Source organism: Hemibagrus wyckioides, linkage group LG05 (assembly GCF_019097595.1).
Source record: "Hemibagrus wyckioides isolate EC202008001 linkage group LG05, SWU_Hwy_1.0, whole genome shotgun sequence".
Lineage (NCBI taxonomy): Eukaryota > Metazoa > Chordata > Actinopteri > Siluriformes > Bagridae > Hemibagrus > Hemibagrus wyckioides.
Genome location: NC_080714.1, coordinates 26624856 through 26640363, shown reverse-complemented (window position 1 = coordinate 26640363; position 15508 = coordinate 26624856). Strand labels below are relative to the sequence as shown.

At 43.5% G+C, this 15508-nt stretch overlaps 1 protein-coding gene across 2 annotated transcripts; it reads left to right on the top strand.

Annotated features, from left to right (window-relative positions):
* Nucleotides 1-204: 204 nt before the first annotated feature.
* On the top strand, nucleotides 205-14000 carry mknk2b (MAPK interacting serine/threonine kinase 2b). 2 transcript variants are annotated; one of them, XM_058390603.1, is made up of 14 exons: nucleotides 205-362; nucleotides 1766-1954; nucleotides 2147-2237; nucleotides 2602-2703; nucleotides 3014-3111; nucleotides 5693-5772; nucleotides 6049-6122; nucleotides 6235-6339; nucleotides 6769-6824; nucleotides 6991-7086; nucleotides 10456-10650; nucleotides 10852-11016; nucleotides 11206-11246; nucleotides 11352-14000. In XM_058390603.1, the coding sequence occupies exons 2-14, from the start codon at nucleotides 1904-1906 to the stop codon at nucleotides 11626-11628; spliced, it is 1431 nt and encodes a 476-aa protein (XP_058246586.1). In that variant the 5' UTR covers nucleotides 205-362; nucleotides 1766-1903; the 3' UTR covers nucleotides 11629-14000. The 2 variants fall into 2 exon arrangements, with proteins under 2 accessions (XP_058246586.1, XP_058246587.1); XM_058390604.1 differs by lacking the exon at nucleotides 2147-2237.
* The last annotated feature ends 1508 nt before the right edge of the window (nucleotides 14001-15508 follow it).

Below are 15508 nucleotides of genomic sequence, written 5' to 3'. Positions count from 1 at the left end.
GTTTCGGGGGGAAAAAACCAAGATTTTACTTTTGGTCGCTTGATAAATATGTTTTATTAGGTTCGTACTTATTTTAGTTTATATATTTTTAAATAAATAAATAGAAACGCGATAAAGGCAGCCTGTATTCCGCCCCAAACAGAAAACGTCACTGTGTATGTGCAGCGTGTGTTCTCACCCGATGGGCGGGGTTTACAGCGAACAAGGGGCGGGGCTCACGCGGCAGCGAAATTATATAAAACCCATCCCGCAGGTCTTTGTATCTTCCACTCAGTAGAACACCATCCGGTCCACGGCCACACCAACAACAGAGGGGTCGCACAACGGCAATCATACTGGAGCTATAAATTCAATTCAACGGGGTAAGCACGTTTTTTTCTGATTGTTATTATTATTTTTTATATATAAATGTCTATGTTCCGAGTGTTTTGATTATTTAGCATTGTAGCGCTTTGCCTGTGTAAACAATAGCGATAGCGAGTCGCGGTAGCGCACAAAGCAAAGTTAGTCATTTGTGTTGTCTCTAAAAGTTTGTTTTTAAAAGGGTTTATTATGTGTATTTTGCGTTTCTGAAATCTATAGTCCAAGGACAAGTTTTTAATTCTTTTATTTCTAGTTATTTCTCTTTCAACGGCAGCTAACGGACGTTTAGAAATGGGTGAATCCCAATCCGATATTGACTCACTACACAAGTGCACTACATCGAGCGTAACATAATAGCTGTATGTCACCTATGTAGTGCACTTAGCGTACGATTTGGGATTCGGATCCAGCACTAGACGACAGCTTAATGTATTTCTATTATGTATTAACTCTAAGTGTTGGTTTTTTTTTTTTTTTTTTTTTTTTTTTTACAAAATAAGTGTTAGTCAACGTAACGAGATCTATTAATAAATCAAGCATTGTATTTCTGCAAATGTTGTGTTTTTTATTACGTGCCTTTGCTAGCTCGGTCTTGTAATGCTAAGTGTTATTGCATCTGGGCTAATTTTCCAGAATTTTCCTTTTCGACGCTGATTAGGTTTAGCTAATCAAATAATATTGATAAATCATAGAGGAACTTATCGTTCATAAGGTATTCTTTGATTATTCAGCCAATACACGCATCTCAGTCCAGATTTGAGCAGGTATGGAAAAAAGTCCGAGGTTTTGATGGAATTCATTTTTTCCAGACTTGTAATTGGGAATTGTATTGGACATGTGGAATGGAATGTCTCCCGAAGATTGAAAGCATGCAGCGGTTGAATGGGTCGAAGGCATTTCTTTCTATTCTCTGATTGATTTTGTAATGGACATCACCAGCAGTTAATGATCTTTAAAATAATGTCGGCGAGTTTCCTGGAAGAATTGAACTTGGATTTGAAATCTAATGTATTAATCCTGGAGATTAATACACCATCATTCATCACAGCAGGGAGTACTTTTTTTGGCTAGATAGGATAGAGATCTTGCTAATTAAGTGTTGATTGACTGATTATTATTCATGAGTTCAAAGTTTAAACAATGTGAAGACGAGACACGGGAGAGAGAGCGAGACAGAGAAGATTGATTTATGGATGTTTTTGCACGGTACTGTATAATCATGAACTCATCATTTATTCCAGATAGTCTGGATGTTATTCTTGGCACCCGTATCACTTTGCTGCCATGTTGGCACGCAGCCAGAAACTTATTTCTGCTCCTCCGGCTTTGAGATCCCAGCGGTCACATCGGAGCCATGATTGATGTCCTGTACTGTACATTCAACAGCATATGTCTCTTTCAGGTTTCCCGTTTAAAGCACCGCAGTCACCAGACATCGGATTAGCGAAGTGAGGCTATTCACTCCAGCTAAACGAACCGTTGTTGCCGGAAGCCACTGATCCAATCGGGGGAAAAAAAAGTCACCGAATCAGGAAGCAAAATGGTGCAGAACAAGAACGCAGCCGTTACCGGATTCCATCGCTCTTTCAAGGTGTGTTTGACGCCCACACTTGCTTCTCAGTCCTAAGTGTGAGGATGTTTGCAGAGAAACATGTAATGGAAATTGTGGATAATTACGCACAGATTAAACATTAATAACCGTTTTCATATCAATTACACATTAATTACTGTTTAGAGTACAAAAACATAGTTTGTCTAAAATGTAGCGTTTTACACATCCCAGGGCCAAAATCCTTTCGAAACGGACGAATTCTCCAAAACCGGATCCCACATTCACGATTCCGCCTTTAATTATGATTGCTCCACTCGCCCTGGTGAGTATGAGACCCCCTTCCTGATGTCCTTGATTTTGTCTCGAACATGCTTTGGCTCTGTGGGTTTACATTCACAACGTTAAACCAGCATTTACACAAACCTCTGGCAGTGCTTAAGGTCTCTTTTTGGCTTGCCGATGGTTATCTGCGTCCAAAAGCACACCACACACGCGTACAGCAATTTTGTAGAGGTATTCCTGTGATGTGGGACACCCTCCACACTCGGGTTGTTTACTGTAAAGAGTCCAAGCTCAGGCACTTTATAGTTAAGCCTCTGTCTCCCATCTGCCTGTGTTTTAAGCCCGCTTCAAAGTGAGTTTCTTCACTCATGACAGTTTTCTCTTTCTTCCCGTCCGATATGAAGACATGCCATCCAGCCAGCCCATTGACATTCCCGACGCCAAGAAGCGAAACAAGAAGAAAAAGAGGTGCAGGGCGACGGACAGCTTCTCTGGACGGTTCGAGGGTGAGTGTGGTGGTTTATATTTTGATGTTTGGTCATGTTATCATGGTTTACCTAATCTTGGTATTTAACTGCATCACACTCATCTTGTATTTGTAATTGCGGTGATTCAGACTCTCTTGATTTTGCTGATACGGTGTGTAGAGTTTATAGTTTAGACACCATACCATTTGTACCATGTTTGCTTCTTTGTACAGAGCTGTATACTGTGTGTTGCACGTGAAACTGAATAAGTATTTTTTTGTAATGGAGGAAGGAATTTAATAAACATTCATTCCCATTAATAGAAATTCCTTTACCTTTCTCCATTCAGATGTCTATAAGCTACAGGACGAATTGTTGGGAGAGGGAGCTTATGCAAAAGTGCAAACATGCATCAGCCAAATTACGCAGAAGGAATACGCTGTGAAGGTAAGAGACACGCTTCCTGTCTCTTTACGTTTCAGAATGAAATTCTCGGAGATTAAAAGAACGGATGCTCGTAAGCGAAATCGTGTGCGTGTGTGTTGTGTGTCATGTCAACAACGTCAGTTAAAATCTGGTGCTCCTGTGTTGTTTTGAACGGGATTACCCTTTTGCACTTGTGCCAGTTCTGGGAAAACAGGTTATTGGAAACCGAGCTGCCGTCTGCACACGACTGCAGTTTATCGTGAGCGCGTTACATTTCTGAACACCTGCAGGGCACGAGCTGTTCGTCGCCGCCGCCTCTGGCTTGTTAATTAGGTATATAACATCCGCATTTCTGTGAAGCTGCTTGACGTTTAACGAGAGCTCTGTGTACGAGTCACAGGAACATAAAGGTATTTACTGGTTCTGTATGTTCTTCCTAGATTGTGGCTGTGTGTTATCTAACCCTTAAAGTTAAATATTAAGTCGAGATTAAAAGGACTTGATAGGCAGCCCTTTGATTGTCGTACTCTCAGTGGGTTGTGTTTAGTAAAAAGGGGATGTGCATGCTGAACTGTTGCACTGTTGCTGCATGCTCAGTGCTGGCTCAGCAAAGTAGCTCCCCCATCCTGTTTTTGTTAGATCATCCGTTAAGGCATCCAATCGGAACACCGGGAGGCCCACATCCTCCTCCGTTCTGTTCTGCCATTGGTCAGCTAGCCAGGCAGTGGCGGGAACATTGTGTTCTCTTCTGGTATGTCTGCCAAAACACACATCAGTGGAGGAAGAGCGGGAGGGGGCGGTCTGAGGTTGCGTCCTGAAATGTTTACTCGCTTTCTCGATCATGAGCTGTAGAACGTAAGGCGTGGCCTCAAAAATAAACGTTATATGCCTGAGGCGTACCTCGTGATATTTTTTTCTTTTTTTCCCGTGGTCAAACACATTGTGCGGAAGTGGGGTGTTGAGCAACGCTGTGGTTGTTTTGATTTTCGGAGCACGTGCTTGTGGGGTGTGCTCAAAGGTTTTGTTTGCATTTGTTACATTTTGTTTAATGATGAAATGATTTTATCCATGAAAAGGTTAATGTAGATACTACCAGCAGTGGGTATTTTTATCCGATGGGGGTGTTTCTGGAAGACAAGGCTGCATTCTTACTTCTGCAACGCTGTCTGCCTGCAGGGCTTTGTTGTCCCGCGGGGGAGTCGTGGCTCGTTATCTCCATCAGGGCCGTTTTTTGGGTGGGAAGGGGCTTTGTAAATTGAGACCAGATGTCATGGTCACCCCACCCCCTCCCTAAGGTCTGGGCTTCGAGGGGGGTTGGTGTCGATATCCGAGCGTGAACAAAAGAGCTGAGCGAAAGCAGCCCACTAGCCAGCCTTCCTGAGTTGCACCCCCTCCTTCCTCTCAGTTGTGCACGCCTTCAGTGATTGCACTTCTTCTGGCCTTCATGTTTACAGGCCTGGCTTATTTTACACACTTAGTCTGGCTCCATTAGTGCAATCATTCTAGGCTAGGGTGAGGATTTATGGTGCGGTCCATCCACTAATTAAGGAAGGAAACACTTGGGGCGTGTGATGTTGTAGGAAACTAATCAACAGCATGGTGGTGTGATGAACAAAACAAAGTTCCTGTGATCTGATTCTTTTACAATAACAGCACCTTTGGAAGTGTTGTTGTTTTTATACGACATCACTTTGTCAAGGATTACAATTTGAAATAAAAAAAGATGTATGATCATTTTTTGAACGTTTAGTTAACGTTATGGAGAATACTAAAAACATATGTCATCCTTTATATTGTGTAAATATATAAACTGCATTATTTGTTTTGAACCTAATGACAAAATCTGTTACAAAGCACTGAGACTGGAGACTCCTTCCATAAATGTTTAATAAAAAAAACTTCTCTATTACTGATCCTGGTCTCCGGCACTTCCGTTGTAGACGTTCCGATGAATAAGTTAGATTCTGGGCGATCAGTTTCTGGAATTCAGCAGCGCTGTGGTATAAACTTCTCTTTTGTGACCTTTTTATAACTCTGAACAATGGAAAACCAAAAAGTCTGATGGATTTCACTCCCCACATCTGAAGTCTTCAGATCTGTAGTCACTTTGGTGAGCACGGGTTTGTGTGGCTTCTGTTCGGAGGTTGCTGACTCAGGCGCACAGTGGTTCATAGGGGAATGCAGAGCTGGCCTTAACACCAGGCTCTAATCCAGGACTGACATTGTGTGCTGCTTCTCTCTCACTAGCACCGCTAATCCAGTCACGTCCAGCCTGCACCACATGACAGAGGGGTCAATGAGGGGCCTGGGAGAGGGAGCGCAATTTACTGTCAACAGCCAATTTGAGCTCTCCATAAACTCCAGGCTGAATTTAGCTCATTCTGATTCTGATGTGCTTTCATTGTCGATGGAATTTGACTCGTGAACATTGCGAGGGCTTTGTGTTTGCAATGTCATGGGCATCCTGGGGCTGGAATATGGGTTAGGATATATTTAGGTGTGCGGGGCAACATTCACAGCTGTTGCAGAGACTTTCGAGTGATGATCGTGTGGACAAGAGCTACGTTAAATTGTTGATCTTTTTTTTTTTTCTGTTTTGTAGATCATAGAGAAGAGACCAGGACATAGTCGGAGCCGTGTATTCAGGGAGGTGGAAATGCTGTATCAGTGCCAGGGCCACAGGTAATGAAACCTTCAATCATTGCCAATGCAAACTGAGGCTTGGCTTTAATTTGCCAGACTTTGTGCTTTGTATAAAATATTGTAATGATTAAGATATTATGCATGAGAGTCACAATTTCTACAGTGTAAACTGACCCTGTGAGAAAAGCATCAGGTATCTGCTTGCGCTTGCCCCTTGGATAGACCCTGTAGTAAAGGCTCTGCATGTATACCTTTACAAACCACCTTTTTGTGTTCATGGATGAGTTTGAGCTCCTTTATCCTGTCTCCCTGTAGAAACATCCTGGAGCTTGTGGAGTTTTTTGAGGAAGAGGATAAGTTTTATCTGGTGTTTGAGAAGTTGAGGGGAGGTATGTACAAGTGTTAGCTTTTACAGAAAAGCAAATATGCTGTTCCTGTTTGTAATAAAATGAAGTGAGCTGTGGAGTTAATGGTGTGCATGCTTCCCTCCTCCACCTCCAGGCTCCGTCTTGAATCACATTCACAGAAGGAGACACTTCAGTGAACAGGAAGCGAGCATTGTGGTGCAGGACATCGCAAGCGCTCTGGACTTTCTGCACAACAAAGGTCAGTGGGTTCGTGTGTTTAAATCGCAGAATGACATCATGGACTATACTTGCACTGTGTAATTATAGTGCAAGTTCCTTAGCGGGAATAGTTCCTTTAGGAAGGTGGCAAAGGTGGTGGTGGTGGGGAGGGGGGGAGGTAGCTAGGGTGTGGGAGGATGGGATTTCAACTCGTAGCCTGATCGCATTTCGGTGTTTCATATCGCTTCCTTGAAAGATGTTCTGAGAAGCCTTTTGAGAAGGCAAAGGGTCTCATGTTTTGTCTTCGCCCGGAGGACATTTGTATGATTGTCTATTTATAGCAGCTCTTGGCAACACTGTGTATTGGAAACATACTTTTACTCTGTTGCTCCTTTGTCATCCTCGAAAACCCCGGGGAACTGATCTCTAATATCTATACGCATGACCCGTGTGTGTGTGTGTTCTCTAGGAATGGCCCACAGAGACCTCAAGCCTGAAAACATCTTGTGTGAACATCAAGACAGGGTGAGTTTTTGACTTTTTGTTTGTTTTTGTGCTCACATTCTCAACAAATCTTGAATTAGACCAGAAATACAGACTTTCTATAAGAAACAGCATCAATAATTGCAAGCTTGACAGACAGCTTGTGCGGTCAGGATGACAAAATGACAAGTTTCTATCTGCATTTCAGATTTCACCCGTGAAAATTTGTGATTTCGACCTGGGCAGTGGAATCAAACTGAACAGTGACAGCTCTCCCATCTCGACCCCAGAGCTTCTCACACCGGTATGTAAGTGTGTGTGTCACAATAAACAAATAACTCAAGAAGACCCTATCCAAGCCATGCTTACACTGGTGAAGCGTGCATTATTAGGAAGGTTATGAGCAGATAAGGACTGTTTTGACGTTCTTGCATAGATAAGCCAGATGTTTTTACAGTGGCGCTCTTATCATCCAGTCCCCTCCCGCCACGCTATTGGATAAGCACGGGTGGTGTCAGCTGAACGGCTTGTTCCCATTGGTGAGAAAGAAGCTTGTCTGTGAGGTCAAGGCCTGGATTTATAGCTGACGGGAATGTTTTTGAATTCAGGCGTGCCTCTGAGTGAGACAAACATTCAGGGCTGGGGTTTGATAAAGAAGTTATCTGCTCCAGGATATATCCAGTGATCAGAATTTGGTTTAGAATTCATCTCCGTTTATGGATTGTGTTTAGTATTGACCCTGCAAACCTTTCAGTCGTGCCTTATTACACATGTGAGAATAAGTGAAATGGGACGGATGACAACAGGTGAAGGAGAAACAGTAGGTGGTGTGTAGTGAAATGTTTCCCCTGGGGGCGTTTGGTGTAACCCGAGTTGAACTAGGCTCCTGCGTGTCTCTTTGAAAGTGTCCAGACTGTTTGTGGGGTAGAGTGGGAAACGGGCAGAGAGAGCTTTTCACGTGTTTAACGTGTGCATCACTGAAGCGTGGCCCATTTCACAAAAGTTGTATATCCAGTTAGAGCTAGCTGCAGCTCTCATGCCAGAGATGTCTCTTTAATCAAACGCTGCACACCAGGTTTCACAAAGTTTTTTGTTTCAGGTCCTTTGAAGATTTGTTTCCAGTTTGGATTTTTATCATTCCAGGGAACAGATCCTTCGTTAGTCCTTGATTGTAAGAACACTGTGTAATACAAGTCTTAAACAGGAAATAAAAATAATTCCAGTAAAGTTTAAGGAAGTGGGTTCCTTGGAAGACTGTTTACTTTTCCCCCTCATGCCTCGGCCTGTCCCTTCGTGCTTTAGCATTTTCATTTCTCTTTTTTGTTGTGTTTTGCTTTTGTGGTAAAGACCGGCAGTGAGGTCAGACATTACAGGAGGTTCTTTGAGTCTCTCCACTTCTCAAGCATAGCAACTGGGTTGCGATTGGCTGGTGGAATGTGAGGGCGAGCTGGATAGGAGGAGCCAAGTGCTGAAGTGTTGAACATGCAGTCTGCTTGTTTTGTTTAGGCTTTATCATGAGGTTCATCTTCGTTGATTTTTCATTCCTGCATGTAAACGTGTCAAGGTTTAGCATCTGCAGTATTTTTTAAGGAAATTGTTGGTTTAACCAATGCAGTCTATGTATACTTCCTGTTAAGTATGTGGGCTTGTTTTCTGAGAAGTGCCTGGGCTTTGCATAGCTTACTGCTGAGCATGTATACCACCACACCGCTGTAAACTCTCACACTCACTCACACACACACACACACACACACTCACACACACACACACTCACACACACACACACACACACACACACACTCTCACACACACACACACACACACACAGGGGAATTTTAAAACCTGGCTTACATGTGACCTGCTTGGGCATGAGCGGCTGATGCAAAACCGAGCCACAGACCGAAACACCCTGCCAGCTGAGAAGCCACTTCCTTGTCACATGGCCAGGAAAACCCCACGTTTAGTTTGCAAACAAGTCTGCATCTGTCAGCTATCAGTCTCCCATGTGGCGTAATTCCCCCCCACCCCCCACCCAAGGAAGTGCCTGATGCAAGGCTTTGCTAATTTCGCATCAAGCTCCTACAGTAAGAGAAAATCTGCAGTGCAGGTTTTCATCTTATCTCCCTCCTCCTCTCCTCTCATCTCCTGCTATTAGAGAGAGCACCCATATCTCCGCTCTGTAGACACCGCCAACAAAGAGAAACAAAAAATGCCTGCTAATTGAGGAATTTTCCATTTGTGCCGGCTAGCGAGCAGCATTATTTACACAGTCATCTGGAGCAGCTCAGGGCGTGTCTTTTGTCTGACCCCTGATAAAGAGGCTGTTAAGAGGCGACCTGAATGTGGGGGTGTTCAGCAATGGCGAGCAGGCAGGCGGAGGAGGAGGGGGAGGAGGAGGGGAGCGATTCAGAACAGCCAAGCTTTTGTCTGCAGCTCCTGAATTCCTGCACTGCGAAAGTGCATTGCGTGAAGGCTCAGTGGGGCGGAGCGGTACGACAGCTGCGTTCAAGGAGGACAAAAGGAGCCTGCTGCCTGCGCAAACACGCCAGGAGAAGAACGTCAGCCCTCAAAAACCAAAACAAAGCAAACATATGCCACAGCGAGCTGAAAAGTATCAGACTTGTTTTCAGCATTGTTTGCTGCAGTGTACGATCTCCTAAAGCACCTTAGTAACCTTGTTAAGCTGAAGAACTTCTGAAGCTGATCAGACTTTAACCTAGAAATTCCCTTGGATTACTAGTCTTTAAGAAAAACGAATTTTGCAACCATAACCCCAGCCCGGATTTCATAATTACGGAAGCTTAATGCGGTCTTAAAAAAAAAATGCTGGTAGAGGAAAAATCTAACCGGACTGACACAGAAAAGCCTTGCAGCTTGTGAAGGATTATCTTTTGTTCTTCTGGTCCACTGAACCCGATGACTGCATGGCTTTCTGTTGGGGTATTTGTATGTATTTATATATAAAGCGTGTCTGTGTGGTTGTGCTTTTTGTTTATGCGGTGTGGGTGTGTGGTGTTGTGTAAGAGGTGTTGAGCGATGGTTTTCTGGGACACTCAATCCTCTTTTCCCTTCCTGGGCATTTGGCCTAGTTTCAGAACGGAGGCGTTTTGCAGAGACTTACAGAGCGAACACTGCGCTGAGTTTTCAAAAAATTTCCATGACTCAACCAACCTCAGCCATGAGTGTAACTCTTTCTGCATCTGTATCATTCTATCGTTTTCGGTCTGTGTGCACAGGGGTTACTGTTGCCATAGTAACATCTTGGTCAACACCGCAGCCTGTCGTGGATTATTTTCCTCCGACTGCACTCCCCTGAAGCATTTTATTCTTTTCATACAAAGTCCATACCAATCCCTGAGCCTGTGTGATTTAATCATTCATGTTTTTCTGTTTGCTGTGATCTCATACCTGTGGCTTATCTCTAATCTCGTTCATTATCTGCCATGTGACAGTCACACGGTCTCTCCCACAAGCACATGACCTCCGTCTTCATACAAACACACTTGTAAAGCAGCTGGTGTTTAACTCCCTCTTTACTTACTTGATCTTTTCTCCTGTGCCACTCCGCACCTACACATAACCGACTTTTCCTTATGACGCCGGGTGAGGACCGTTTACTTTAATCCCATACAGTGACCAATGGCCAACGTGTTTTTCTTTTTGTCTTTCGCAGTGCGGTTCTGCCGAATACATGGCGCCCGAGGTGGTGGAGGCATTTAACGAGGAAGCTACCATCTACGATAAACGCTGCGATCTGTGGAGCCTGGGAGTCATCCTGTACATCATGCTGAGTGGCTATCCTCCCTTCGTGGGCCGCTGTGGAAGCGACTGTGGCTGGGAGAATGGGGAGCCTTGCCATGCCTGCCAAGTACGTCCACCTTAGTGCAAGCGTTTAATGTTTTAAATTGTTAAAGCTGCTGTTTGTAGCTATTAAAAGTGTATCTAGACATACAGCAAACATAGTTTCAGTGATGCCTTTGAAAAAATGCTCAGTCTGTTTGTTTTAAGTTTCAGTTTGCATATTAATGATCAGTTATCAGAAATAATAATCAGTTTCTTGTTCTCTCAGAACACACTGTTTGAGAGTATCCAGGAGGGCAAATACGAGTTTCCTGAGAAAGAGTGGGCTCATATCTCCTGGGGTGCCAAAGACCTCATCTCCAGACTGTTGGTCCGGGACGCAAAGAACCGTCTCAGTGCCGCTCAGGTTCTTCAGCACCCGTGGGTACAAGGGGTAAGGGTCCAGACTTCTTTGTCTCTGTCTCTCTCTGTAAGGACTGGCTTAACCAGTCCAGTTTAGGTGTAATTATAAGAATTAGTCAATACAAGAAGACTCTTATTGGGGAAAATGTCCAGCCAATAGAAGCATTTCATTTGGATTTGGTAACGTAATGGATTAAATGTTTTCTTTCTTCCGTCTCAGGGTGCTCCTGATTCTTTCCCAGCCTCCATCTTGCCTCAGAGGTAAGTTTTTGTTTCTAATCCTACATGAATGGTTTATAGCGTTAACGATAATTGTAATACTTTACTGTATGTGTTTGTGGTGACCTCGCACATCTGTGCCCACAGAAACAGCAGCGCCAAGGACCTGACGTTCTTCGCCGGACAGGCGATGGCTGTGAACCGGCAGCTAGCCGAGCAGGACGACCTCGACGCTCAGCGGCAGGAAGAGGCGTCTCCTCAGGTGGTGACGGCAGGCGCGTGCTCCATGCGTCTCTCGCCACCATCCAACTCCAAACTGGCCAAACGGAGGCAGAGGAGCAGCGCCATAAAGGGGGCGCCGGTGTCCGCTGCCGAGCTCAGCCAGCTCCTCGCACCTCTGGTCCTTATCGGGGACTGCGCCTGAGAGACATTTCAGTTCCGCTCAACCTGCTGGACAGTTGTGGAGGGGAAAAAAGTGTTTATTTTTTCGAAGTCTCTGCCGCCCCCTGGTTTACATATCCCTCTGTCTATCCGTATCTCTCCCTCATTAGAGGAAAACATCGTCTAAAAAAAAAAAAATTTTTGGGTGAAGCATTTCCTGTATGCAAAATGAGGCCCGAACCCGGGCGCAGCGTCGCTCCCTCCTTTGTTCATCCTCAGGCTTCTCCAGCACTTGTGTCAGTGCCCTGCGTCAGGGTTCGGGGCAGATACGATAAGCAGAGTGATACGCAAACTTTTTTTTTTCTTTTTTTTCTTTTTAATAATTTAAAAAGGCAGAACATTTTGAAGCCAGCCGCTTAAGACACCAAAGGACTACAACACCTACAGAAACCCCTCCCCCTTTTCCTCAGCTGCTTCCACTTTTACAAATGGATCCACTGTGAATTTAATTTTTTTTTTCTCTCAACGAGAAGACTTCATTCTGGAACGTTCCGCCTCCTGTACGTGTGTACGAGTCCGGACAATCCCCATCATCAGTACTAAGATTCGCACGCTTTATGCAATTCCTAATGACTTGGTCACTCATGCTGTCAGAGTTTTTGGGAGATCTTTCAGTGCTGCCAGTGCCTCACCTCACCTTGCCTCGCCTCGCCTCCATTAGTGTTCCCAAGCCAATGAATTCCTGTCATCAGCAGACAAAACCCCAGACGTGTATCGTATACAGCATTAACCTCAGCGTCTGTTATTCGGGATTGGCCTCTTCTACCAAATTAATGAAAAGCACTTAATGTTTTTGGGGTGGTTTAAAAAAATATGTTCAAATCTGTGCCAGAGTTCTTGCAAAATATATCTGATCGCATTTTCTCCAAAAGTGCACTTTGAGAACTCTGATCGTCCTCGTGAACTTGGGAGCCTACTTAAGTTTCTTTCCTTTCTCCCTTAAACATTTTAAAGCCGCCTCAGACTTGTCTTCCGTTGAAGATGTGAAGGTTTAATCGGCACACAGGAAACTTCCACAACCCAAACCCGAGTGAACTCGCCACTCCGGGAGAGACGTGTAGCCGTAAGGAGGAGATCCAAGATACAGCACAACACAAATGGGGGGTTTAGTCTTTAAGCGCACACGGGGCGGGACGATCACAGGGGGGTGGGCGCGGGGGGGGTTATTCAAGCACAGGTTTGTTTACGTGACTAAATGATCTGCAGCTGGTCATGGAATAAGGCTTTCTCTTCAGTTCGGTACCAACGCCACAGTCTGATGGTACGGCGATGCATAACAAAAAAAAACGCTGCCAAATTAGTTCAAGACCCGTTAAGAGGGCGGGGGGGGGAGGTTTTTCTTGTCATTAAGTTAAGGAAGAAAAAAAAAATGGAAATGCATTCCAGGAAAAAAAAACAAGTCTGAAAATCTTCTTTAAACATAAAGAAGAAAGTCTTCCAAGGCAAAGTAGCTGTATGAATATGTGTGAAGTTTTTTTTTGTTTTTGTGCATAACTCCATTTGAATATTGAAACTGTGCCACACTGATGTTTTAAGCTTTTTATTATTATTATTATTGTTATTATTACTGTTATTGTATCTTCATCTTCAAAGCAGGTGCTGTTCAAAATGTTCAGGTGAAACACCAGATCTTTTTATTTTTTTTCTTTAGTTACCCCCCCACACCCACCCCAACACACACACACACCCCACTATTTTGTATTTTACTTTTTTTTTTAATAACTCTCTTAAGTATTCATGTGATGTGTTGCTGGAGCAGAAGTCTCGAGGAGATGCGTGACGTGTGAAAGCAATTTTTATTTTGTATTTTGTAAACAAAATTGAAGTGAGAAAGAAAAAAGGCAATATTTTACTACTTTCAGTGTTGAGGTGGACTAATCCTAAATTCACAAACAACCCCAAGAGACCAGGCTTTAAAGTGTGATCCAGGTCGATCGATAAGTGCATTAATTACAAGAACAAGTCATTTCTTGCAGAAGAAACGCAGCGTCCTCACGTCACGTCACATATTGGCTTGTCTACGGAGCTTTCTATCCAGTCACTATGACTCAAAAAACCCCTAGTTAGCGATTTGTCCACCTCGTTTCTTATTGGTAACTTTGTGTACTTCAGGTTAGTTTGCTTCATGTGTATTTTTGTTTGTTTAATCCCACATAACGTTGTGACACGGAGCGCAGGATCGTGCCGGAGGGAAATCCGGCAAAAGGAAGTGCATCATACGAGTCTTAGACGTGTCCACATCTGGTAGATTAATGGAACTTGTCTGATGGGTTGTACCTGTTGTCAGGCATTAAGACGTCATCGACGTTTATATATATATATATATATATATATATATATATATATATATATATATATATATATATATATATATATATATATATATATATATATATATATATATATATATATATATATATATATATATATATATATATATATAAAAAAAAAATGATGATCCTGTTGAATGTTAAGCGAGCGCCGCTCCTCTCTCTCGCTCTCTCTCTCGCCGGTGTGTCGCGTTTCCTTTCGTAGGTCACCAAAAACAAACAAAAATAAAAAAAAAACGGCACTCGAGCCTATTAGTTGAGAATAGGACACTGATTGTAATTTTTTTTATATATATATTTCTACATTTGCATCTTTTGTGGAGGTTTTATGTCTTATAGTAAGACTTACTTGAATTGTATATGCAGCGGTTTTCTCACATTTTGCTCGGGAAACTACCTTTATACACAGACACAAAGCTGTTGGTGAGATAAAGGCAATCGCTTCAGTTCGGAGAATCGGTTCGACCTCGCGTCGATTCAGTATTTATCTCGACTTAACCGCGTAATTCTCCTGGTCCTGTTTTTATTTACTGCGGAGACTTTGGTTTCGTTCTCAAAGATTTAAGGAAAAAAAAAATAATAATATACGGCTCATATCCGGGCACCCGCAAGCGTCCGTGACGAGATCCGCCTCTCTTTCTTTAAACCTTTTTTACTATTTTTTCCCCCGTTCAGAAGTTCGACTGCCTCATATCAAAGAGTCGGGGATGAGTTTTTAAATCCTGACGTTTCTTTATTTCCGTTGGTTTGGTTGTGAGAAAAGGTTGGAGGATCAGCCCGGTTTCTGACAGCTGGACTTGTAGCAGTGGGATGTTGGAGTTCAACCTTATTTCCCAAGTGAATTATTAATTACTTTTCGTTTTTTATTATTAGTACAATAAGGGTTGAGATGCTTTTATCCCCCCCTGTACAATTGTTTTTCATGCTAATGTGACCTGAAGGTTGAAAAACTCTTGTGTATTCAGCACTGTCTGATTTTTCTGATGTTTTTTGTTTTATCCCCCCACCCACAACCCAAATGACTCATGGGAGGAAAAAAATCCAAACTGCAGGGTTATTTCCACCAAGCGGGATTTCTCGGATGTCCGAGCGAGCGTCCTTCTTTGGGACTGTCCCTGACCTCTCCTTTCCTTTCCTCTTCTCTCGTATAACCGAGAAAGCCCACTTCCTGAAATGACCCGCCCGCCCCGGGGTTTCCTCACTCGGGGGGGCGACGACGATGGCAAACCGTAGAAGCACTTTACTGTACCACGTGGCTGATTTCAGTTCACTCGAAGCCAGACATGACATGTTGTTGCAGGATTTTGTATTGTTTTCTAATGAAAAGAAACAATAAAACGCTTTGAACCACAAACCCGCTCGCCTCACTGGTCTTCGTGTTCAAGTTTTTGTGTCCCCTAGGATAGACAATCTGTTCAGAAGAGGTACAAAAAGATTGAGACGAGGGTTTGTGCTTTTGTGTTGCGATTACACGGACACATTCAGGATTCAAAGAACTTCATTAATCCCACGGGGAAATTCCTTTGCCATGTT